Here is a 27,759-nt window from a genome sequence, read left to right as displayed (position 1 = left end):
GACCCAAGCATTCCTTTTCTGGGGTTCCTGACTGCAGATCCAAGGTGACCAGTTGCCTCAGGCTCCTGCTTCCATGACTTCCCTCCTGTGACAGACCATACCTCAAACTGAGACAAAGTCAAGTCCCCTTCCTTAAGCAGATGTTGTCAAGTGTAGTGGGCAGCCATTCCAGCTTTGACCTGGAAGTTCCAACCCCCACTGAGGCTTTGGTAATGGTCACGCCCACAAGGTGGGGGCTAAGAGAGGACGCTGAAGACCAGAGATCCAGATGCGCAGGCTCTCTTGGTTCCTGGACCTTGGGCGCTGGAGGTAGACTGAACAGGGTTCTCCAGAGAACACCGCCAGACTGTGCCACACCTTTCCCAGACCCTGTTACCTATCCCTTCACTTGTGAGTTACTCCACAAAATAAACCTCCCTTTGAACTACGTGAGTGGCCGTAATAATTTCACCAATATCCAGGCCTTTTGTCACAACAACAGGAAAAGTGACAACACTGAGTGTCCTGGTTAGGGTTACAACTGCTATGAAGAAATACTGTGACCAAAGCAACTTGAGGAGGGAGGATTTATTTGGCTTACACTTCCACATCATAGCTCATCATTAAAGGAAGTCAGGACAGGAACTCAAGCAAGGCAGGAACCTGGAGGCAGGAGCTGATGCAGAGGCCAGGGAGGAGTACTGCTTACTAGCTTGCTCATCATGGCTTGCTCAGCACACCTTCTTATAGAACCCAGAACCACCAGGCCAAAGATGGCACCACCCACCATGGGCTGCCCCCTCATCAAACACTAATTAAGAAAATACCTTTTAACTGGATCTTATGGAGGCATTTTCTCAATTGAGGCTCCCTCCTCTCAGATGGCTCTAGCTTATGTCAAGTTAACATAAAACTAGCCAGTACACTGAGATATCTGTGAAATTTTTTTAATTAAGAAAAATTTTTATTCATTTTGGATACCAATCAAAGATTGCCCTCTTCCCTCCTCCCATCCCTCCAGTCTCCCCCCACCAACCCATCCCTCATTCTCTCCTACAAGAAGGTAAGGCCTTAATAGAGACAGGTCCAAGCCCCTCCCACTGCATCAAGGCTGTGAGAGGTGCCCCACCATAGGTAATAGGCTCCAAAAAGCCAGCTCATGTATCAGGGATGGATTCTGATCCTACTTCCAGGGGACCTTAAGGAGCTTGAGATACGCAACTGTCTCACTATGCAGAGGGCCTGTACCAGTGCCATGCAGGCTCCACAGTTATTGATCTTAATTTCATGTCCTGTTCATCTCATATAGATTCTCTAAGTGGGAGACTGTCAAGATTAAATTACTGGTTCAGATTTGTTCTTTGAATAACTCTGTTATTTAGTAAGGTTAGACCAAGTTATAGTTCCCAGCGCTTTAAAGTAGTGTCAGCATACTGTGGTTCTCAAAAGCCAGCAGAGGAGAAAAGAAACCTGTATACACTAGCGTCTGTATAGACGCAAGTTAAACATCTCAGAGAAGTTGAGCCATTTGCTAAATGTCACACATCTAATAAATGGTATGAACAAACCAAGCCATTTCAAAACTATAAATTCATTTCTCTGCACTCCAGAATGTGACAAATTGTGATACTAGGTTTGCCTTTCCCATTTATTTGTCCCTAAAACAACATTTTAGTGTTTTGCCAGACTTTTTTCTTCTCATTCCCATTAAGACAACAAAACATTTGTATAGATGAATTAAATGCTAAATATTTAATGACCTGGAGCTTTTTTGCACCAGTGAACTTCCAGAGGGGAAAAGGAACCTTAGCTTTGTCTTTTCAAACTAAAGCTCTTAGCCACACATGCACAGACCCACACAGGTCCACCCAAAAACACAGCGCCTGCAGAGGCTCATTGATTTCTCTACTGTGTGAGCCTCACTGTGTTATTCCTATTTCCTTTACCTTTTAAACTGATCAAAACCTTTTCTTAAAAAAAAATAAAATAAAAAGAGAGGTTTTTTTTTTTTTTATTTTTATCCAGAGTAAAAAACGTGTTCCAAGCCTGGTGAGAATGAACTATTAATCTCTTCATTTTATTGACCTACTTCAGGCTCACCTCATTAAACACAGACATCTCAATGATCAAAAGAAAATGAACTAAATGTAACTTGGTCTAACCTTACTAAATAACAGAGTTATTCAAAAAGCAAATAAATCTGAACCAGTAATTTAATATTGACAGTCTCCCACTTAGAGAATCTATATGAGATGAACAGAACATCGCAGGTAGTGCTGCTTCCTCATTCGTTTTATTTGATCAATGCAGGCATACTGTGTTCTCACTTTAACTCCCTTCTCAGATTTCACCTTTCCCTGACATGTAAAAAAAGAGAAGGCTGAAACATATCAGCTCTAAGAACATAGCTACAGAGATGAAGTATATTGCTTATGCAGAATTATAAAACCTAAGATAATTTTATCATAACACTGAAGGAAAAGAAAAAGTAACTCAAATGCCTTATCCTAATGAGTAATAAAAATTTAATCATGTACTATGGGATGCTTACTAACTTTCAGAATATGACTATTTTTAAACATACTTAAGTGAAGAGCTGAGCCATATCAAAACATGTATGTGTGTTTCATTACTACTGACACAAATAATTCTTCTGTTTAGGGAATTTCTCCATGCTTCTCATAAGATGTCCTAAACAAATCATGGCTCATACTTTATATATGCAGAGACAATTTTCCACATTTTCACTGAAAAGAGGTTCTAAAGTCCTGATAGATCCAAGTGTCCCTTAGCTAATAGATGAATGGCAGAAAGTGTGGTGTGGACTGTCTGCCTATGTAAGACCCTATCACTTGCACCCATTTGGATAAATGTTGAAGACACCATCTTGAGTAAAAAACGTGAAGTACAAATAGACAAAGCCCACATGATCTAGAAGGCTGATGTTTGTAATAGCAAAAAGTAAAGGGGCAGCTACCTCAGGCTCAGCTGATTCAGGATGGGCATCCTGATCAAGGGCTACAAAATTGTAGTTAGAAAGAACTAAGTTCAGGAGCTCTGCTGTACAATGAACTGATACATACAGCAACAGCACACTGAGTCTTCAGACTAAGACTGATCCATTGTGAGACTACATCTGTATCACTTACTAGAATTAGCCACTTCAAAACATACATGCCATATATATATATATATATATATATATATATATATATATATATATATATATATATATGTATATATATACATATATATATACACATATATATACACATATATACTTTCAATATATAGTGAAAATTATGCTACAAATAATAATTATGAATAATTTTGTGTCACTAATTTAAAATAAGTGGATTTGAGAAAAGACTCAGAAAGGATTTTTAACATTGTCTTTAATGGAAATACCTCCCAGACACTGATACTTGCCTGTTACAATACAGCACGGTTTTGATGCACCAGCCATTACTTGTGTCCTCACAATCTGAGGTCATGCTACCTGGTCCACCTGCTGCTCTGAACTCTCAACTGAGCACAACTCAGCTGGTGTCTGTGTTGGCTGCTTTCCTCACAGCTGTGACAACGTGGCTGACAAGTGAGATTTAAGGAAGAAATGGCTTATGTGGGCTTGGGATCCAAGGTACAGTTCACCATGACCACAGCGTATCAGTCAGACAGCAGAGAGATGGATGCTGGTGCCTCACCTGACTTCTTCTCACTCAGTCCTGGACCACAGAACCATGCCACTCACATCTGAGGTAGGTCTTCATGCTCAACCCAATGCAGACATGTTCAGAGATTTGTCACCATAATAATTCTGGACCCTGTCAAGCTGACACGCATTCAGCATTACCAACTCAGTGCTCTTCAGCAAACATAGCCCCACCCACCCAGGAGTCATTCCATAACATGGCACCAGTACTACTCTCAGCATCAAATTAACAAAGGTGGAAGAAGAGAGGCAGATTCACCCCACAGTTCAGTACTAGTAATTTCTTCATGGAAGAAATTTCGGTTTGCTAAATAAATAAATAATGAATGAATGAATGAATGAATGAATAAATAAATAAATTTTTAAAAAATGGTCCAAATAAAACATAAAGCAACTGACACAGAACAGAATACACTCTGCATTTGATCCATTCTTTTTCCATTCTCGTACCAAGTCAATAAAACTCTGAGAGGAGGTACACTGGCCTCCTAATGGCACTGACTGTGCAAACAAACCCTGAGGACTTCCTTCCCTGCAGAACAATGGAGAAAATGCTTTTCCAAACACTTGGCTGGCCATTCACTTGCTCCATTTCAAAACTGTTAGATAAAATTGGTTTAAAAATTCCTTTAAATTGAAAATTTATTGGATGAGGTCACTTGATAGAATCTATGACAAAAAAAAACAAAATTTTAATGAGTACGTTCTTCATCCTACCAGGATTAATCAATAGAAATTATGCCTAAGCACAATGAATAGCCTATTAGGTAATTATTAATAAAAAAAGAAATTCTACCCATCAAAATCTATGTATGAATACAAAGCTGAGAAAAATCAACTACAGATTCTTCTCTCGAGTACTGTATTAGTATGCTAAAGAACAGAAATGCATTTAAAATAAGTCTCCGAGGTACTATAAATAACTAGGTACTGGCCCATAAGTGGTGAGCTGAACCTCGGGGATGGTACTGTGAAGACACAAACAGAAGTTGAAAGCGTCACGCAATGTGTTTTACCTGCATGCAGCTGTCAGTTTGTCTCCCAGAGGAAGTCTTTCCTGGGGCAGTATGCAGTGTCACCACAGGACTGCAGATGGGGAGTGCTCACTGTTCTTCTAGAGAACCTGAGTTCAGTTCAGCACCCTCTTTTGGCCTCCTCAGGCACACATTTAAATACAAGCACCCATATACATACATACATACACACATACATACATACATACATACATACATACATACATATTTTGAAAGTAAGAATTGGAGTGGAAGCTCTCCTGTGTCTAGACAACAACAACCAGATGGGAAGTTTGAGAGAGAGAGAGTCGGGTATTTCTTTTTGTTTTGTTTTTATATTTTTCTAAGATCTCTTTCTTTTATGTGTACAGATTTTTTGTCTGTATGTACATCTGTGAACCAGAAGAGGGCATAAGGTTCCATATAACCATAGCTATAGATGGTTGTGAACTGTCATGTGGGTGCCGGGAATCAAACTTGGGACCTCTGGAGGAGAAAACAGTATTCTTAGCCATTGAGCCATCTCTCCAGTCCCTGCAGCACAGGGACTTCTAAAACTCTGCAGCTTGTAGATATTAGTGGAATTTGTAGGGTATGCAAAGTATCACATTGGAAATGGCTAAAAATATGTTTCTCTGATCTGTATTTAAAGCAACTACATGTGTAAAACTTTCAGTTAGGCCCTGATGGGCTTTGCTGTGATGGTGCTACTCTTCTGTGAAGAAGAAAGCCAAAATTGGAGCCCATCTCAGAGCCACGGGCTTAACACATAAAACATTCAAAAGTCCAAGCATGCAGACAACAAGGTCTTCGATACTCAGAAGTCATGACTTTATTCTATAGCTTAACAATCAGAGAGCTCCAAAAGATGTACCAAGGTGTTTCTTTCAGCTTAATGAAATAAAATAGCATTGCAACTCTTATTTTGTACCAAATCTGTGCCTGAGACGGTATTCAAAAAACAAAGTACAAACCAAAATCAATCAGCTATATGACTTTCAGTACCCCAGGTCAGAAGCTAATGCAAGACCAATGTTCAAATTTCAATACAGTGCCAATAGTACATTAAAATGGGCATGACATCCTTCTGAATATGGACTCCTGTGTGACAGAGAGACTGACCACATACCTGTGACAATGGCCCCAGTAGATATGTTCTCTGTTTTCATTATGCATGTAATCTCATAGTGAATGATCTAGAGGTGAAAGAAGAGAAGTGTGTAACAGGTGCCAGGTAACAGAAGAAAGGAAGTGTGTAATAGGTGCCAGGTAACAGAAGAAAAGGAGTGTGTAACAGGTGCCATGTAACAGAGGAAAAGGAGTGTGTAACAGGTGACATGTAACAAAAGAAAGGGCATAATACAATAATAACCAGTATAATTTGGTTTTGTAAATGCTGATTTAAGTTGAAATTTGAAGCATGCAAATAAGTCAGCCATTTAATCAATCTCTCTCTTTTCACCTCCCCTCACTTGAATGTGTGTGTGTGTATGTGTGTGTGCACATGTGCACACGCTATTCCCCACTCAAACTAATTGCTACTGTAACTTAGTTGTCTAGATCAATGACTATATGTGGTGGGTATTGTGTTCCCTGAAATATTGTGTGTTCCCCAAAATAAACAAATCTGGGGTCAGAGAACAAACAGCCAAAAATGGTGGCTAGAAAATGGGAAGAGCAAGCCATAACAGAAGTTGGGCGGTGGTAGCACACGCCTTTAATCCCAGCACTTGGGAGGCAGAGCCAGGTGGATCTCTGAGTTCAACACAACTTTAGAAACAGCTAAGCATGGTGACGCACGCCTTTAATCCCAGAACCCCAACCTTTAATCCCAGGGAGTGGGGGCAGAAAGATAAAGGTATATAAGGCATGAGGGCCAGGAACTAAGGAGTAAAGCATGTAGTTAGTTAAGCATTTGGTTGGTTAAGCGTTCAGGCTTTGGAGTAACAGTTCAGCTGAGATTCATGTGGAGGAGGACTCAGAAGCTTGCAGCCTGAGGAAACAGGATCACCTGAGGAACTAGCAAGGTGAGATAGCTGTGGCTTGTTCTATGTCTCTGATCTTCCAGCATTCACCCCAATAACTGGCCTCAGGTTTGATTTCATTAATAAGACCTTTTAAGATTCCTGCTACAACTATATTCCCAGATAATCTAGTTGGTAATCTAGATAATCTATATTATACACACATACATTGTGGAGTAACAAAACCTTCATTCCAGAAATTCTTAATTAGCTCCAAATAAGCAAATCTAATACAAGTTGTGAGTATAAAATGTTCCCCTTAAGCCTCCAAATTGCAACCATCCTGAAACCAGGATACAAATAGAAGACTGTGACACCAGGTTTAAAAAGTCACTGCATTCAGGAGAGGGAGGGAAGATAGAGCACACATACTTATAGTTGTGTGCAGTGCTTACAGTTGGCCCTGTGGTGTTTGCCTCGCCTATGCAGACATGGCTGTGAGCATTGAAATAACCTTGTTTATTTCTTAGTTGTAGAGTAGTTCACAAGAAACCAATGAACTACCATTAGCAAATAATGTTATTTCAGATAGAAATACATTTTCTGATTTTAAAACTAATTATTTGTGAGTGAAAAATACAATTATTATTTTTAAAGCCTCTTGATATGTAGAGATAAAGACACACTAAAGTTGCACCCTTAAAAATCAAGTCAATAAGTAAAAGTCAAGAGTTTACAAACCAGGAAAGAGGTATAAGACGACAATTAACTTATTTAACTTAATTAAATTTAATTAACAATGTGCTGGCCCTGCAAGCCTTACCACTTGCCTTCAAGCCCTGCAACCCCATGCCGGAATGATAGAACCCACTCTCAAAGGCTGTGCTCTTACTTCTGTAAGTGCAACCCTGGCATGTATGCTCACCACATTCAGACACACACACACACACACACACACACACACACACACACACACACATGCTGTGGATATCTGTATGCTGTGAATGTGTTGCTCTGATTGGTTAATAAATAAAGTGCTGATTGGCCAGTAGCCAGGCAGGAAGTATAGGCGGGACAAAGAGAGAGGAGAATTCTGGGAACAGGAGGGCTGAGTCAAGAGATGCTGCCAGCTGCCACCATAAGAAGCAACATGTAAAGATACCACTAAGACATGAGCCACATGGCAACTTATAGATTAATAGAAACAGTTTAAGATATAAGAACTAGATATCAAGAAGCCTGAGCCATTAGGCCAAACAGTTTAAATAATATAAGCATCTGTGTTTATTTGGGCCTTAGTGGCTGCGGGTCCAGGCAGGACTGGAGAAAACTCCAGCTACACAAGATCGCATGCACACACGCACGCATGCACACATTTTAAAAGATGACAGCCTATCAACTTCATGTGGAGAACCATTAGTAGAAGCTCCAACTTTCACATCCCAGCTGTGTGTAATTCTGAGCCCCAGGTTCATTAGGTAGACTGCTGTTCTTGTGTGTTACAGTGAGACAAACTGACCTTTTATGGTGTGATTGAATTAAAGCATTTTAAAGCAACCCCAAAGCCAAAACTGCTTCACAGAGTTCTACTTTAAAGTATTGCATAGTATCAGACTTTCTGTTTTGCCACTTCAAATTGACGACCATTCTACAGATAGCTAAAATCATCCAGGTGAAAATGATTGCTATCCTTCAAGTGCTGAGCAGCCCACAAAAGTCTTATAGGAAAACCCTAGTGCAGAAGTGACAATCTGAGAATTTCCAGAGGTAAATTCTGCAGGTCTTTAGATCATTGAAGTTATGGCTCCAGAGGGGGCTCCTGGACTCTGGTGCCTTCACCTTCAAGTGCATAGTCTCCAGTGCCTACAATCACCTAGGCTGTCCCTGTCAACTGGTCCGTGGAAACCTGCACTGGAGCCCCTTACACCACAAACCCAAATAAATCTCTTCTCTTTGTGATTTCACTGCATCAGGTATTCTAATCTTGTATAGTCATGAAAAGTTGACTAAGGCTCCTCTTCCACAGATTTTTCTACAAAGTGTGTATTTGAGAAAGATGAACACCCACTAAGATTAGTTACGCCGGGCGGTGGTGGCGCACACCTTTAATCCCAGCACTTGGGAAGCAGAGGCAGGCAGATCTCTGTGAGTTTGAGGCCAGCCTGGTCTACAGAGCAAGTTCCAGGAAAGGCGCAAAACTACACAGAGAAACCCTGTCCCGGAAAAAAAAAAAAAGATTAGTTACATGCTAGTTATCTGACAACTGGTTTTAAATAAATCCTTTAACTATCCTTTAAAAGAATGAATACATACATCTGTGAAGAAATCATTATCTCATCTCCCCTCCCCAACAAGTAAAATAAAATAGAAGGGCCATTTAAAGATGCCCCTACTGACAGTTCTCTGAATAAAATAAACAGGAGCAGAGGGCACCTTGACTACTACTTAGGAAATAAAATCGGAACACAGAGACATCTGTGATTCTAATCACATTTGTGCCTGCTCTCCTTTTTTACATTTCTCGTCCAAACATTCTCAGGAGCTCAACAGGCTTAGAGGAATTGGGGCAGTGCAGAGAACAGAGGTGGGAGAATCCAAGAAAGAGCTTAAACCACTGTCCACACCACCTTCATAATTTCAAATCAGCTAAGATTTTCCAGAAGTCACAAAAATCACAAGTGTAGGAAGGAACAGTAAGAAGTTATTCAATTTTCTTTATATTACAGAAATAGCATTTTAGCTAGAACTCTAAGGAGTTAACAAGAAATGCAACAAATAAATAAATAAATAAATAAATGCACTAAAAAATAAACTTCTAAGAAAAACAAACACTAAATTAAAGGCATTAGTTTTAGCCAATGAAAGGCTAAGTATTAAGTAAGTACATGAATTTTTTTTAAAAATGGCACTATTTTTATTCTCATGTGGAAGTGATATATAAGTATACACTGACCTGAGGACGGGATAATTTTAGAAAACAAGGTAGCCACCTACTGACTTCATCATAATATATATAAATATAAGAATAAAATGTTTATTAAGCATATGCTATACACAACTTATGCAAATTGGGAACGAGATATTTTTAGCAGGAGAAAAAAAGATAAATCAATGCCAAAACATTTTAATGTTTTACTGAAGCATTAAAATTAATGAATGATATAAGAAAATTTCAGTATTATACCAAGTTTGTATATGAAAGATTTTACTGGGTTAGTCAAAATCAACATAATACTTTCACCTGACTTTCCTTAATGAAAATACCTAAGGAACTTGGCACTGCTTCCAGGAGCATCACTGATGTCTCTGAGAGCATGGCTGGCCCAGCTCCTTTAGTGGGAGCTGCTCTGCTCTCTTAGGCCACAGAAAAGAAAGGTGCTTGCAACAGGAAACAACCCAGCATGACTTTAAAAAGCGGGTGCGTGCTCTCCCAGCACCGGTCTGTGTCATAAGAGCAAGTGCCAACAACGACAGACAACGTTGGCTTTTCTGTGGGGCAGAGCTTCAGTAGTAGTCCTTTACACCATGGTAAAAGGCTGTCTCGTGATCAGTGCTGTAGAAAGGGACATTATATGCAGGTTCTAGAAATGAAACTTGACACCTGTCTGCAGTGTGTCTTCAGCAGGCAACAGAAACCCTGAGATGTGAGAAGGCGCTGGAATCAAACCTTACTGAGGAGCTGTCAGCATGCAGCCAAAGCTACCTAAAAGTGGCCATGTAAGCTCTGACTGATCGTTTTATGTGCCCAAAAACCCTGGAAGGATGATTAGCATCGAGTTTACTGGCAGAAAAGCAACCAAGCAAATATGCTACCACTGGGGAGTGCTAAAGGCAAGACTCCTCTCATTGGAAAAAGGATGTATTTTGTACTCAGGCATCCTTTGCAAATTCTTTGTTCACCCAACAACCTCTATTCCTTCTGTTGACTTCAGCAACAGCTAGCATTACTTCACTAACTTAGCTCCAATTACCTTGGCTCACTAACACCTTCTCTTCCAGGTAGAGTGTGTACTGGCTCTCCTGCCAGCAGCTAAGAATTTGAGTGCTAGGATAGGGCACAGGGGATGAACATAGGTAGAGGGAGCTTATAGGAAGAATGCTGTCCACCCGCCACATTAACTATATCTTTCCCTGGGAGTCTCCGGCATACAGCAACCATGCTCAGAGCCTCCAAAAGGCAGGGTTTGAACGCCTGTTGCCCTAATGCTTTTTAGGCAAGAAACTATATTGTGGGTTTGGGAGACACGCTGAGCAGCTCGGATTTCTGTTGGAAAGCTTGGTGCCAGGGAGCAGAGAGACAACTAAAGGTCATGTCTGAGTGTACTGGGTCCAGTGCTCATTACAGAAAATATCGGCTGCATCTGTCCAGCAAAGGAATATAAAAGGATTTACGTTTTTACCATCAAACTTGTGGCAACCAACACAATTCCTTTGAGGTTTTGAGAAAACAGCAAAACCAGAACCCCTGGTGACATCCCCTCTAAGAACAGATCCACGGACTTGCCAGCACGGTGAACAAACCTCCCCTTTACTAGTCTTTCAAACACAGACTAAGAGAGAGAGCACCAGCGGGAAGCAAATGCTCCAGAGCTTGAAGGAACCCCAGGTGCAGTTAAGGAGCCCCTTGAAGCTGCTCTACTCCGGTGAGCACAGCAAGCATCCCCGATACCTCACTTCGATTCACCTAGTGGGGCTAGAGGACCCGAAGGTCATCTTTTCACGGAAGACCACCTCTAGATTCCTGGGATAGCGTAGTCGCAAGCCCAGAGGTTCCCTGCCTGCCTGCGGAGGTCCTCACACTGCCAAGGCCAGGCAGGGAGGGCTCTTACCTGCCCGTGGTGTATATGGCAGCCCCTTTACAGCTCCCCCAAGCCGCCACTGGAAAAGTTTCCGAACTTCTTCGCAGCTCTCCAAACCCTCGCTTCGGGTAGATCCAAAGAGAGCCAGAAGGAGGAGACAGAGCCAGTTCAGACGCCAGGTGCGGGTGTCCATCCTCGGTGTTTGGGTCGCGCCTTCTCGGCCGTGTTCGCCACTCTCTCGCGCTCCTTGCGCGGGCGGCGCGGGGGTAAGATGCGTGGCGGAGGCTGGCGGGGATGCGTTGCGTAGGCGGCCTCCGAAAGACAGCGCACGGACCGCAGCTTCACCTGCACGAGCTTGGCTTTTTCCTTTGGAGCCCCGAGGCTGAGATGCTGGACTTCTCAGGCTCGGCATCGCCCGGGTCCCTCTGGGACCGGGACGAGTTGGCTCTGTGCGAGCCAAACCCGAGCTCCGGAAAAGCGGAGCATCTGCAAGCATCTGGCACCCGGTACCAGCCATACAGCTGCGGGGCTCGCAGCCGCAAACCTAGGCAGTGCCGGCTCGCAGAGCTCCACTAAAGCCCGGCTGCCTGGCCCCGCGAGCAGGCCACGCCCCTAGCCACACCCCCGGCGGGCTGTCCGCTCCGCCCCAGCCCAGATCCTGCGGAGCCCAGCAACAGCCAGGCTGCGCACCAAAGAAAAGAAGCAAATTAGTGGACCGAAGCCCAGTCTTCTTCCTCCCGGTTCATTTAGGAAATCATTGACCTGCTGAAACAAAAGTGTGTATAAAAGGGATCAGAGAAAGGAGATGAGAACCATGGATTGGAAATAATAGGAGACATTTCTCTACAAACCAAGGTCCTCTGTGCATGGGAATTTGTATTCAAATTTCATGTAATGGACTGGGCACAATACGAAAGGCAAAAGCTGGTTTTTGAGAAACTTAATAACAGGTTTCAAAGAAGCCTGAAGGAGGAGTTATTTTTTAAATGCTTTATGTTAGCGCTTTGGAGTATTTTTCTGTAAAATTAACTATGAATTTTCTGAAATGGTCTCTCTGGAAAGCTATCACATTCTTGCTGTCATGGTGAAGTCCAGCTTATCTCTATACCGTCATAGTTCACCTCAGCGCTCTGTACCTTCACAGGCCTTTCTGACCCTGAACACATTTGAGAATGTTTGTAATATTTCTCAGAGAGTAACTAAAACAAAAGTGCTCAGAGGAGTTTCTCCCCAGGAAATAAAAACAACAAACATACTTACTGGGCAAGTAAAAGCCAACAAAGAAAGTATGTCAAGTTAGAGTTTGCAAAAGGAATGCAGAAGAAACCAGGAAAAAGTGACAAGTCCCACATCACAGCCACCTGGAGAGAAGAGAGTGCTCTTCCAACACAAAGAAGCTGTTTAAAAGCATTAGGCAGAGGGGACTGTAAATACTTTAACGACTTTAAGAGAATTTCATCTTAAACTAAACCCTTGCCAAGACTCATGATGGATAATTCTCAGTCTCAGCTAAGTGCCGCGGGGTTTTTCTAATGACCATTTGATATCAAAGGCAGTACTTTCAGAAGGTGATTTCTTGCTATGGCGGACACTGTTTCAGAGTGAAATACTACCTTCATGGCTTCCGACCTCTGTTGAAGGAGAGTTGTTTGTGTTGTTGCTCAGAGTCAGCCAGTGGAGCCAGGCTTTGGTTCAGAGGACAGGTTCACATTTAGCCTCCGATGGATGTAGAGGTTTCTGGAGACTCAGAGGAGATAGAGGGACGCACTAGAGGAATATGGAGGAGCCAAAGGAAATTTGAGGAGCTTTGGAAGAAGACTGGAGAGTAGAGATTGCTGGTCTTGTTCTCCGTTGATCTGTGGATCTATCAGGTTTTACCCCAATAGCTGACTCCCGACCACTTTTTATTAATAAAACAATAAAAGAAGCCGCTTTATATGGCGTCCAGTGTGGGAGCACATATTTCCACATATAACCTAAGAATGCTTAAAAAAGAAAACAGAAATAAAACACAAGCCCAGAGTCGGACGTGGCTTTCTAGTCGTGTCCCACAGTCTCTCAGGCAGGCCGCAGTATACAGTGTAATGTGTGGAACCACACAGCAGTTGTAAGGCTTGGCTCACGTGCTTAGAGAAGGCTGCTGGTGCACAGTAAAGCTGTCCAGACCGAGAAAACCTCTAAACAGATACAGTTTAAAAATGGATATAGGTTGGGGATTTAGCTCAGTGGTAGAGCACTTGCCTAGCAAGTGCAAGGCCCTGGGTTCAGTCCTCAGCTCTAGAAAAAGAAAAAAGAAAATATGGATATAGACAGTCATAGAAAAAATAGTTTAAAAGTAATAAAGTCTTTAAAGAGAGAATAATATAAAAAATACACATAAAGTTGGGAAATACACGGGGCATCTAGATCCTGTATGGTGTTTTGTTGACTTTGAATTTTTAGAATGCTGATGAGCAAATGGCAGCTGCTGAGAGACATTGTAATTTGAAGGGGACTGCTGAATTAAACCAGCCTAGATACGTTAGAGGTGTCTTGGCTTCAAAATGGTAGTCAGGAAATGTGTTACATTGGGGAAGAGGTTATGCCTTTGTTTCTAGAGGAAACAAAAATTATGGTTCTCTTCAAAATTAATGAAGATTGAATTTGATTGGGGGAGACCTCCTGAAAGTCTTGACTACAGACATAAAGAATACCCAAGGAATGCTTAACCATACCACAAGGGCATTTGCTCAGCTATGTTCATATCAGCATTGTTTGTAATAACCAGAACCTGGAAACAACCTAGATGCCCTTGAACTGAGGAATGGATAAAGAAAATGTGGTACATATACACAATGGAGTAATACTCAGCAGAGAAAAACAATGGCATCATGAGGTTTGCAGGCAAATGGATGGATCTAGAAAAAATCATCCTGAGTGAGGTAACCCAGACTCAGAAAGCCAAACATGGTATGTATTCACTCATAGGAGGATACTAGATGTAAAACAAAGATGACTAGACTGCTAATCACAACCCCAGGGAGGCTACCTAGAAAACAAGACCCTAAGAAAGACACAAGGATCACACAATGACAGAGAAATGGATGAGATCTACATGAACAGCCTGGACATGAGTGGGGGTAATGAAGGGCAAGGTTCGAGGGAAAGAGAGCTTAGGGGAGCAGGAGATCCTAGCTGGATCAAAAACAGAAAGGGAGAACAAGGAATAACAGACCATGATAAATGAAGACCACATGAGAACAGGAAGAAGTAAAGTGCTAGAGAGGTCCTCAGAAATCCTCAAAGATACCTCCACTGTAGACTACTGGCAATGGTTGAGAGAAAGCCTGAACTGACCTAGTCTGGTGATCAGATGGCCAAACACCCTAACTGTCGTGCTAGAAGTCTCATCCAATAACTGATGGTAGTGGCTGCAGAGATCCTTGGCCAGTCCCCAGATGGAGCTCCAGGAGTCCAATTGGCAAGAAAGAGGAGGGATTATAAGAGTGAATTGTTGAGACCAAGAATAGAAAAAGCACAGGGACAAATAGCCAAACTAATAGAAGCACATGAATTATGAACCAAAAGCTGTGGAGCGCCCAGCTGGATCAGGCCCTCTGGATAAGTGAGACAATTGAATAGCTTGAACTGTTTGGGAGGCATCCAGGCAGTGGGACCCAGACCTGTTCTTAGTGCATGAGCTGGCTGTTTGGAACCTGGGACTTATGCAGGGACACTTTGCTCAGCCTGAAAGAAGGGGACTGGACCTGCCTGTACTGAATCCACCAGGTTTAAATGAATCCCCAGGGGAGTCTTGGCCCTGGAGGAGATGACAATGGGGGGGAGGGGCTGGGGGGAAGGCAGGGGTAGGGGTGGGTGGGGGGATGACAGGGGAACCCATGGCTAATATGTAAAAATTAAAACACAAATATCCGTATGAAAAAAAATAAATATTTTTTTTTTTAAAAAAAGAAAGACTACAGAACAGGTGATGTATATGCTGATACCTCTATTATGGGAACAGCTCTGAGACTGGATGAGATGATAAATCTTGTTGGCTACAGAGTCCTCATGACTTATTATATGTCATCCTTTCATATGGCATGGATAGAGGTCTAGTTATACAGTTCAAACAGACTTATAAAGTTAACAGATGCCTTTTTCTTGCTCAAACATAAACAAAAAAATCTTTAGCTGACTTGTGCATACCGCACATTCCATACTTGTGTTAATGCAGATATATATGTTACTTTTAAAAGTTTAAAATGGACCAGACACCAATAAAGGCAAGTAGCTCAGGTAATCCAGCCTCTCACAATTCATTTGTTTCAGTTTCCTCAATATTCTACATCCAGAACAACTTCAAAGCTGCTAGCTGAGATGGTCCAGCTTCACAAACTAAACAGCCAGGACTTCAGATAAGTCTCTACACTTTCCCACCACACGGAGACTAGACAAAAAATTAGCACAGCTAGCTCTCCCAGGACTTGACCATTATTCCAATTTTCTCAGGATCCCATAAAGATGTCATTGCCCCAAGACAGCGGGAAGTAATTTTAAGAACATGATGCCTACCACCAACAGGCACAGAAGGTGATTCTGGTCATTCAGTGGGTTATGGATGTTTATCATCAAATAGGCAGTTGGTTACAAATTGTTATTAGTCATGGGCAGGGAAGAAACTAAGCAAATGAGATTAGACTCAGGGCTCTCATTCTGAAAAGAAGAAAAGGGGGATATAGGAATGGTAAGATAAAAGGGTAGATTGTTGAATCTACTTTTAAACTAAAAAATGCAACTACTAGTTTCAAATATTTTACATTGGTATGAATTTTTGTATATTGATACAAATGTGAGGCTATTTTAAAGCTATATATAGTTTCTACTCTTGTTTAAGATATTTTTGTATATTGATACAAATTTAAGGTTATTTGTGTTATACTGTTTGTGTGTTTCTACTCTTGTTCAAGGTATTGTTCCAATGAAGCTCATTTAAAAATGCAATGAAGTTCTAGTCCTTGAAAGCTATTAGGAAAATAAAGAGAGACATGTTAGTAGTTAGTCATCTAAAACAATCAAACTTATCGTCACAGTGGGTATGTTTTCAAGTTCAAACAGAGGTATATTTTAAATAGACAGATGGTATTTAAACACTTCAGAGACCTACAGAATTTAAAATGTTTTATTAACATAAGACTTTTCATGAAAGTAAGACACATCTACTCCTGGCAGCACCAATTTACTTCAAAAGAGATGATGAGCATCAAAGAAACTCCATATTGAGTTTGCTTTCATTGTGGCAGTTAGCCACTGGGAAAGAAACTGCCCTTGCCTTGACTGCTGACGTATGTTGTCTAAATTGACAAGCAGAACACAAAAGAAGGTGACTTCTCAACTTTGCCAAGACAAGGGAGAATAGTCCTTCAAAATTCCTGCTTCACAGAAAAGTCTGTCAGATATTCTAGGCCTGTGGGCCGAAAATGATACCTCAAACCTTGGTATGACTGTCCAGGCAGCCAGATGTCTCTGTTTTTCCTACAGTTTTGGAAATTGTTTGCTCTACATTTCCTGTTTATGCAGGTAATATTATATTGTAGTTAGAGTTTTCCTGCCTGGCCCAGTCAGGACAAATCTCTCTTACCCGCCAGGCCCACAGTTGCTCAGACCCAACCAAGAAAGCACACAGAAACATTGTTTAGAAACTGTATGGCCGTGGCAGGCTTCTTGCTATCTGCTTCTTTTATCTTAAATTAACCCATTTCTGTTAGTCTATACTTTGCCACATGGCTTGTGGCTTACCAGTGTCTTTACATGTTGCTTTTCATGGCAGCGGGTGGCGGTGTCTCTCTCCAGCCTTCTACTTCCCAGAATTCTCTTCTCTCTTGTCCCGCCTATACTTCCTGCCTGGCCACTGGCCAATCAGAAATTTATTTACACAGAGCGATATCCACAGCATTATATTATTCTCAGATCTCTGATGAGGTTGAAGACTAGATAGTTATAGCTACAGTTTTCCTTAGTTAAGACAGAAAGTAAACTAGGTACAAAACTTTGAACTCACCAAGAGAGGACAGATGGAGTATTTTCTCTGAATTTGCCAAATACAAATGGACTGGACATTGTGAGTGTAACCTTACTTGATACGTGTTTTCACTGTATATAGTTTTACTATGTTAGAGTTAAAATCTTTCTTTTTTATTTAAACAAAAGAAGGAAAGGTTGTGGGGATTTGTTTGTATAGTTGCTCCAAGACCACCAGTGGAGTCCACATTCAGCTGTCCAGAGTTTCTGGCAGACTCAGAAGAGATAAATGGACACACAAGAGGAATAAGGAAGGTCCAAAGGAGATATACAGCACTTTTGAGCAGGGAAGCATGGAGAGTAGAGGTTGACAATCATTTTCTCTGTTGCTTTGTGGATTATGGGGGACCTTCCCCCACTTTTTTTCAGGGCACTCTTAAGGAAAGAGGGATTAGAAAATATCAGATAGAAAGAGAGACCTAGCCGAGAAGAAGAAAGACAGAAACACAGGATAGCTTCAGGAGAACCCACATCAAAATCCACTGGCCCAGAACTTTATTCAGAAGGACTTTTTATAGCAATGCCAAGAGTGAGGCAAAAGACTTCCCCCTTGCTAGATATAGCCAGATGCAGACCCTTCCAAATACCTGGTAACCATGTCCATGGTCATTTCCCCTTATGCAGCCTTGCTGGGTAAAGCAAGCTCAGATTCTCTGATCCTGAGTAATTTGGGCCTCCACAAATCCACCTTCTTAATAATATAAATCTCAAGTGGGAATACAGAGCTTAACTCTATGCAGCTCTGAATCACTAAGAGCTTGCAAGTAGCTGGAATAATTATACCAATACACTTGTTCATTAAGGCTGTTATGCCTCCCAGTAAGAGAGTAGAGGATGATAAAGATGGAATGGCCATTTTGAATGGGTCTAAAATGTAGACTTAGCTGTACCAAGTCCTTTAAATCAACAAAGTCCTGATGCAACCACATGAAACCTAAAGACTCCCTTAGTATCATCATTAACATTAACAGGTTGGTTAGTTCTCTTTCCCATCTTGCAAGATGGCGGGTGAAAAGGGCAAAAAGCCTGACACAAAAGAGAAGAAACCTGTGGCCAAGGAAGCTGGTGGTGATGCTGGAGCCGCCAAAAAGGGTGACCCTAAGGTTAAAAAGACCAAGAAGGGGAAGCCCCACTGCAGCCGGAACCCTGTTCTGGTTAGAGGAATTGGCAGGTACTCCCGATCTGCTATGTATTCCAGAAAGACCTTGTACAAAAGAAAGTACTCAGCTGCAAAAACCAAGGTTGAAAAGGAAAAGAAAAAGGAGAAGGTCCTTGCTACTGTCAGAAAACCGGTTAGTGGTGACAAGAATGGCGGTACCTGGGTGATGAAGCTACGAAAAATGCCCAGGTATTATCCTACTGAAGATGTGCCTCAGAAGCTGCTGAGCCATGGCAAAAAGCCCTTCAGTCAGCATGTGAGAAAGCTTCAGGCCAGCATCACTCCTGGGACCGTCCTGATCATCCTCACCAGGCACCACAGGGGCAAGAGAGTGGTTTTCCTGAAGCAGCTGGCCAGCGGCTTGCTACTTGTGACAGGACCTCTTGCCCTCAAAAGAGTTCCTCTTCGAAGAACACTCCAGAAATTTGTCATCACCACCTCTACAAAAGTTGATATCAGCAAGGTTAAAATCCCAAAACACCTGACTGATGCTTACTTCAAGAAGAAGCAGCTGCACAAGCCCATGCACCAGGAGGGGGAGATCTTCGACACCAAGAAGGAGAAATACGAGATTACAGAGCAGTGAAAGGCTGATCAGAAAGCTGTGGACTCACAGATTTTGCCAAAGATCAAAGCTGTTCCTCAACTCCAGGGCTACCTGCAATCTCAGTTCTCTGTAACGAACGGGATGTATCCTCACAAACAGGTTTTCTAAATTGCTAACAACCTAATTAAACAACTTCGTGTGTTAAAAAAAAAAAACATTAACAGGTTAACATCGTAATTTTAACATAAATATTAGTGACATAATTACAATTCTTACAAACTTAAATTCAAAAGCAAACTCCTAATAAAACCATTAATGCTTTAAAAGCTTTACCAAAATTCATTTTAAAACAATCTCTTAATAGAATCATTTGCATTTCTTGCTAACAAAACATAAGGTATATTAACACAACTTAACATTAATCCATTCAAGGAACAAGAAAATATTAAATTAAATAGACTGAGGAATATTAACTCCCCCTTTTCTTTACAATTTTTCTTAAACTGCATCTTGAGCCTAGGTAGAAAAAACAAGTTTCTTTATTTCTTCACAAAGTAGTTACATAAACAGTTCCATTTTTTACATAAAATCAGTTCCACAAAAAAATTCATAAATTAATCACTATTAATAATAGTTTTTATGTGTATGTAAATTCAAAATTGTCCCATTGCAATGGAATCACTCCTGTCCATCCCATTTCTTAAGTTTGAAAAGTTTTAAAAAAAAGACAGTTCTGGTAACAGTTTTAAAAGTTCAAAATCAGGGCGTGGCTCATCAGTTGTCCTGAAATCTTTGTACAGCTGTCAGAGTAATAATGACTCTGAAGAAAACAGCTCCAAATATGAGGAATCCCATAACCAAAACTTTTTTTCAGTTCAAGCAAACCTCTTTGAGATTTTCATTCTCTGCCACAGCTATGGTTTGCAGTCTGTAGCCTTCCCCTGAGGCCATTTTTGCTCCAGGGCAAAAGCTATTAGCTGGCTGGGGCACAATCCTTTCAAAAGAGACCTTCTTATAGCCAGCAAACAAAATGCATAGCTTTTTGTTCCTGGCTGTCACATTCCCAGTCTCTCTGTGCTTCTGTAACTGGCACATCCATCAAGGATCTCTGTGTCCTGAGGCTAGAGGGCTTTCAATCGCCTCATACCACCTGGCCTCAAGATTCCTCCTGCTGCTACAAGCTGCAGCTTTTGTTCAACAACCCTGGCTCTGGAGGAAAACCCAGCCATGGCCAGTCACAGCTGCTCTGCCAATGGTCCTCACATCCTGTGCTCTACCTTGTTTGCACAGCCAAACACCACCACCAGCCATGTGGCTCTGCTTCACTATGCCACTAGGCACTTGGGCTGACCTAGGTTCCATTGTCTCTGTTGTTCAGCCCAAAGCACATCTCTGCCTCACCCCATAAGTTCCCTGGGCTCCAGCTCATCTCAGCTGATCATCTAACTGCTGACTGCTTCTCTGCCTAGGGAAGCAGTCTTGGCCGCAGTCTCTACTGCTCACCGCTGCTCACCATTCACCTTTCCCATGGCATGGCATCTCTCCCAGGCTCCCCAACTACTGCCTGCCACTTTCCTTGATGCTTGAGCTGTCTCATGAATGTCTGCCACCAGCACTGCACTGATACCTCTCAGGTCTCAGCTGCTGATGCCCGGCTGCTATGCTTGTGCTGGCTCTGCTATCCACTGTCGCTGGTGACTTCTGGAGCTTCTGAAGCTGCTCAGACTGCCAAGTTAACAGTCTGATATGAATGCTGCTTTCTGTGTCCCAGGTTCCACTCGTACTTGGGGAAAACCTACTCAACTCTAAATTTCTTTTTTATTAAACACTTGCCATATCCCTAAACTTAAAGCTTATATTCCCCAAACTTTACCAAAACTTTTTTACAACTTCAGAGAGAGAAACAGAGAAACACAGACATAGACAGAGACAAAGAAGATATTTTCATCAGCCTAACTTTCACTATCCTGCTTCATATTTACAATTACTCCCAAAGATTAAAACACCCCAACTTAATTCATTACTAGGCATGTCCCCTGCTCCACAGTGCCCCCTACTCTCCTTTCACCATGTTCCTAGTTCAGGAACCATCTGTGGGGGACCTTCCCCAACTTTTTCCAGGGTACTCTTGAGGAGGGAGGGATTAGAAAATATCAGATAGAAAGAGAGACCTAGCCAAGAAGAAGAAAGCCAGAAACACAAGATAGTTTCAGGAGGACCTAGATCAAAATCCACTGGCCTGGAACTTTATTCAAATGGGCTTTTTATATCAATGCCATGAGGTGAGGCAAAAGACCTCCCCCTTGCTAGATATAGCCAAGTGCAGACCCTTCCAGATACCTGGTAACCATGTCCATGGTCAAATTATCCCTTTATGCAGTCTTGCTGAGTAAAGCAAGCTCAGATTCTCTGACCTTGAGTAATTTGAGCCTCCACAGTGGATCAATCAGGTTTTACCCTAATATCTGACTTCTGACCCTTTTTTATTAAGAAAACAGTAAAAGAAGCTGCTTTAGACATCCATTCTTCCAATACTATTATTTTCTTAGAAGCTTTCTTAGTAAATGAGAATAGAAAACATGAGCTGCTTTAAATTCTAGGCCTTCAAGTGAGGCTTTACATATGTATCCTAGGAAAAAAATATTCATGAAAGTCTTCTGCTTTGATGACTCATCATGGAAAGGCTTCACCTATATTCATGTGAAGAAACAAGAACAGCCATGATCATCTATACAAATCTCATGTCCTAAATAATATTTTAAGTACTATATGATCTCCCTCACTAACTCTTTATAGCAACACTATAAAGTAGTGACTAACAGTACTGGTTTACAAATAAGTAGTTGGGAATCAATAGGTGAGATGGTTTGCCCAAGGCCATAGGTGGGTGGGGAAAATAGGAGTCAAATCAGGATATCAAAATCCAGGCCAAGAGTTCTTAGCCACTTCGTACTTCACCTAAACACCTACTCAGTTACATCAAGTAAGACTAAAGACTACTCATTAATCCATCAGACTTTCTTAATATATATATATATATATATATATATATATATATATATATATGTTCTTCTGAACTTTCTCATGTGTTGATATAAAAACACACTAACCACTAAGTTTCCCAAAATCTTCCTATTCCCACTAGAATCTCTCCTTGTTAGAGCTGATCATCATAGACCATTACAATGAAAATGAGTCATACTGTACAGTCTGATCCCTTCAACTGTAGTCTGTAAAACGCTTTCTCTAAGAAAATCACACATACAACTGAGACATATTGATGTTTTGAGGAGCAAGTATTGATTGGACAATATGATGCAAAAAGCTTCACTAAGCTTAACTTGGCTTAAAGAGAGCTACAAGCAAGTTCTCAATGATTATACTTTGAACAAAACAGGTGAGAAAACATACACAGTAATTGAATAGGTTCTAATGAGAAAATATTAATGGTCCGCATTCATAAATAAAGACACATTTTGCTAAGATCTGTGTCCCCTCCTGTTGCCACAGTGGCTGAGCTAACAGGTGGCTTGGGAGGCTGTTTGTTTTTCTTCTTTTCAGTATTTTCATGCCACCCAAACAAGTAGCTCAATTGCTCTTCTGAGAACATTCAAGGCAAGTTCCTATCTTCCAACCAGAATACAATACTACCATGCCTTTTCTATAGGCATTCTTAGAGCAACCGGTACACACTATACTATAACTGATCTTTGGCTCAATTTACTCATAGATACTACAAATGAAGCAAGGGAGAATTTCAATAATTTGATATTTATAATGCCTCATTTTTGAAAGCTATTCAATCAGCACTTATTGAATGTCTTTTGTATAATAGTCCCTGTGCTTTGCTTTCAAATATCAATGCCCTTAGATAAGAAAATCTTTAAAGAGCCATTATTTAAAATACACTTTAATAGTCTTCTAAATGTGAAGCATCACTAGTACTTCTCAGTAACCATTTACAGTTTGTCAACACAAGATCTTGTAAAGAGAGATACAGAATTACCAGTATAGTTTGAGAGTAATGTGGAAATGGTGTGATGATTGAATACATCTTTAGGTCAAAATGTCTACTGAATAGCTAGTGAAACAACTTAGAATAACCAGAAAAATTGAGTCATAATTGAGGACCTGCCCAGTTCTAATTGGCCTGTGGGTATGCCTGTAAAGACTTCCCTTGATTGTTAATTGACCTACCCCATTGCAAGCAGCACCATTCCCTATGCAGGGTATTCTTTGTTATATAAGAGAAGAGGAAGATAACTGAGTACTGAGAAGCAAGCAAGCAAGGGTCCATGTGTTTACTCTCTCTGCTCTGGACTACAGATGCTGTGCTTTAAGTTCCTGCCTTCACTTCCCTGCTAAAAAGGGATTGTAATCTGGAATTGTATACCAAATAACCCTTTCTTCCCTAAATTGCTTTTTGTCAGATCTTTTATCATAACAGCATAAATAAAACTAACATACACTTGGATAATCTATATACCCAGTAAATAATAATAGCTAATATTTATTAAGTGCTAACAGTTATATCTCCTGTAACAAACATTTCAACCATCCCATAACAGTTGTTATTACTCTACTAACCAAAACAGAAAATAAGGAAGGAAGGAAGGAAGGAAGGAAGGAAGGAAGGAAGGAAGGAAGGAAGGTGAAAAATGATTAAGAACTTTTCTAGAAAACACAAATATGAATGAAGTCCAAATACAAGCCAATCTGGTTAAGGTGACTTCTGTATTCCTAAAATTGGCACTCCTGCTGCTACTGAGCTAAACAGTTAGATTGGGTCCCTTATACTCAACTCATAAATGAGCAGAAACCTTAACACTTGTTGGTATCTGTGAAAAACCAGCTGTGCCTCTTTCCTACATCATCCCTGAGTCCTGCAGAGTCTCTAGTCATGGCCCAACAGCACCTCATGCCCTTACAGATAACCAAGGCACTATGTGCCCCTATCTCTTACTCCCACTAAACTTCTAATGACGAGAACTATGACCATTCTTGTCATATCTAAGCCATCTAAAGTCTCCAAAGCCTAACATGAGTTCTCATGCCCTTGTCAGAAGTGGCCCCTTATCCAGTAAGAAAGGACCCCTGTTGACCAATCCCTTATCAATTAGTCCAATTCTATGCCACCCTGTCCTTAACACTCTGGCTTTACCTCCCTACCAGAAAATTATTGAAGCAAAAACATGTTATAACAGGAGTGAATACAGTACACATTTCTTTCCATTTCAGTTGTACATCTTGCACCAACTGTTATACAGTCTTTGCTTTAGCTTTTACACACCTGAGCAACTCATACCTGAGATCTAATAACCTCTGTAATTGCACCAATGTTTTCAAGGGAAATGAATTAACAAATAAATTTGTTACCCACATCAGCTAAAATGTTTTCCTTATTTTTTCCAGAAATTAATTTAAGCAAAATGTTTATACTGTTTGATCATTAAACATGAGAAGGTTCATCTCCCAAACAACAGAGCACAGGAGATCAGCTGACAATGCCCTATAAACCTTTACCCTTTGAGCAGGGACTGGGGACAATTATTGAATTGATTTCATTCCCAAAAGTCAATTTTTTGTCTATCTTATATAATCTTAATTTGAGTTTTTATTACTTAAGTAGCAGTTCACCATTTACATTTAACTTAATCTTTAGATTTTTTAAATCAGAGGGGAAATCACCATCTGATGAAATAGTATCAATAAACACTTTTAAAATCTGGTTGTCATCTTTCAGCTAACAGTATTTATGGGTCACTGAATTATCTGGTACTTAATTTTCAGTAATTTTCTTTTTCACTTCTTTTCATTTATATTTAGAGGAAAACTATAAGATTGGTATCTTAAAGAATTAATAGCACTACTAAATTAATAAAAAATTGAGAAAACTGTTGTATTTTAAAAGTGGCATGAAGGAGGCAAACCACACAACAGGGCCCACATGAGAGGTTTATGGAGGAGAGGGGAGAGAAGGGGCAGAGAAGGGGCAGAGACTGGTCCCTGTGGAGGGGAGCGAAGGAAGAGAAAGAGAAAGAGACAGGAGGTAGGCAAGGCCCACCTTTCATAAGGAAACGAAGCGAATTCACACAGGGGGTGCTCTTAGTGGCTGCAGCTGAAGATATATCTTGTCAGGACCCTAAGGGCAAGCCAGTACAGACGTCTAAATGCTAACATTAATTATTTTATTTTCTCACATCTGACATTATAATAGCTCAGATATTAATACATTTGGGCAAAATTAATGTTAACACTAAATATAAATATACTCCAGAATGATTGTTTTTTATCTGTGCTACTTTGGCCAAGTATTTAAGAACAATCTGATACTTGTTTTCATTACTTTAGGCAATGAGGCAGAAATACAATGCCCATGTAACATTGCTGATGAGGTTAACTGGGGTAATATATGTAAAAGGTTTATACAACTCCTGGTTTGTAGTTAGAGTTTTTCTGCCTGGCCCAGTCAGGACAAATCTCTCTTACCTGCCAGTCCCACAGTTGCTCAGACCCAACCAAGAAAGCATACAGAAACTTACATTGTTTAGAAACTGTATGGCCGTGGCAGGCTTCTTGCTATCTGCTTCTTCTATCTGAAATTAACCCATTTCTGTTAGTCTATACTTTGCCACATGGCTTGTGGCTTACCAGTGTCTTTACATGTTGCTTTTCATGGAGGCAGCTGGCAGTGTCTCTCTCCAGCCTTCTACTTCCCAGAATCCTCTTCTCTCTTGTCCCGCCTATACTTCCTGCCTGGCCACTGGCCAATCAGAACTTTATTTACACAGAGCGATATCCACAGCACTTCCCCTTTTCTTTCTTTTTAAGGAAGGTTTTAACTTTTACATAGTACAATTACATATAACAAAACAATTACCAAGCAAGAATTACAGTTACAATATTAAAGAAGATATCCTATCTATCTTATATTTGTGAGTCTAAGGTTTTATATCTAACTTATGTCATAACTGAGGAAATTATAACTATCTAGTCTTCAACCACATCAAAGACCTCAGAAGGATATAATATTACCTAGGAACCGGGAGAAGGATGTAAGCATTTTTTGGGAGTCTTGCAGGGTAGACAGAGACAGCTGGCAGCCTGGACAGTCACCTAATGTTCCTTTGTAAAGTTGGGGCATTTGTCTTCAGCCCACAGGGCTAGAGTCTCTTGGTCACTTCTCTCAGTGTCCTGTAGAATGGCAGTTTCCTCTGCGAAGCAGGAACCTGAAGGACCATTTTGTCAAACAAAGTTCAGTGGTCACCTTTCTATGGGTCCTGCATGTCCAGTTGATCAAGCAGTCCAGGCAAGAACAGTTTCTTGCCCAAATGGCTATTTTTGCCAAGGTGAAGATAAACTCCATATGAAGTGTCTTCAATGCCCATCCTCCTCTCTGAAGTAAATTGGTGCTGCCAGGAGCAGACATGTCTCACTGTCCAGAAAGTCTAAATTTTAAACGTATTTTAAATGCCATATTCTGTAGGTCTTTGAAGTATTTGGAGATTACCTATCTATCTGAAATATCTCTGTGTATACCTAGAAGACTTAACTAACATGGCTACAAGTATGATTATCATAGATGGCCAATTATTAATCTATTTTTAATTATCCATTATAATTTAAAATGAGCTATACAAACATAATACCTTGAACATGAGTAGAAATATACACACAGTATAACAAAATTAACTTTAAGTTTGTGTCAATAGACTAAAGTCTATACCAATGTAAAACATTTTAAACAAGTTGTTGCTTTTTAGAAGTAAGTTCCTTAATCTACCCTTTTATCCTATTATATCTATATCCTATCCCCTTTTCTTCTTTAGAAAGAGATCGTGTTTATAATCAATCTACTTTAAAGAAAAATATTGGTTTTTCTCTGTCCCACATCAGAGGGCTCTTCTGATTTGGGACACAAGAACCTTTTAGCTCCATTTAGAATCTTTTTTTCAGGTTTTAGGTGGAAACTCTTGTAAACACGTTGGGCGCCATTTGTAGTTAGAGTTTTTCTGCCTGGCCCAGTCATGACAAATCTCTCTTACCTGCCAGTCCCACAGTTGCTCAGACCCAACCAAGAAAGCATACAGAAACTTACATTGTTTAGAAACTGTATGGCCGTGGCAGGCTTCTTGCTATCTGCTTCTTCTATCTGAAATTAACCCATTTCTGTTAGTCTATACTTTGCCACATGGCTTGTGGTTTACCAGTGTCTTTACATGTTGCTTTTCATGGAGGCAGCTGGCAGTGTCTCTCTCCAGCCTTCTACTTTCCAGAATTCTCTTCTCTCTTGTCCCGCCTATACTTCCTGCCTGGCCACTGGCCAATCAGAACTTTATTTACACAGAGTGATATCCACAGCACTGGTTCACAGCCTCACTCAGTAAATAGACATTATTCTGCCCTAATGGAAAAATACCTGACACTAATCCATGCTTATAAGTAACATCATAAATATAACTAAGAAAATAAACTTATTCCTCTTAATGATGGAGTCAGGCAGATCTCTGCAAAAAAAATTAATTA

At 40.8% G+C, this 27,759-nt stretch overlaps 1 protein-coding gene and 1 pseudogene across 4 annotated transcripts in view; one reads left to right on the top strand and one right to left on the bottom strand.

Annotated features, from left to right (window-relative positions):
• Nucleotides 1-12,072, bottom strand: part of Gpc5 (glypican 5) — a 1,359,592-nt gene extending 1,347,520 nt beyond the window's left edge. For all 4 annotated transcript variants that reach the window (XM_036198928.1, XM_036198931.1, XM_036198930.1 and 1 more), the window contains exon 1: nucleotides 11,498-12,072. In XM_036198928.1, coding sequence (XP_036054821.1) covers nucleotides 11,498-11,984 — 487 coding nt within the window. In that variant the 5' untranslated portion in view covers nucleotides 11,985-12,072. The remainder of the gene's footprint in view (nucleotides 1-11,497) is intronic.
• A 6,456-nt stretch (nucleotides 12,073-18,528) lies between these two features.
• On the top strand, nucleotides 18,529-19,401 carry LOC118591608 (annotated as a pseudogene).
• Nucleotides 19,402-27,759: the final 8,358 nt, after the last annotated feature.

Source organism: Onychomys torridus, chromosome 9 (assembly GCF_903995425.1).
Source record: "Onychomys torridus chromosome 9, mOncTor1.1, whole genome shotgun sequence".
NCBI lineage: Eukaryota > Metazoa > Chordata > Mammalia > Rodentia > Cricetidae > Onychomys > Onychomys torridus.
This window is presented reverse-complemented; position numbering and strand designations above follow the sequence as displayed.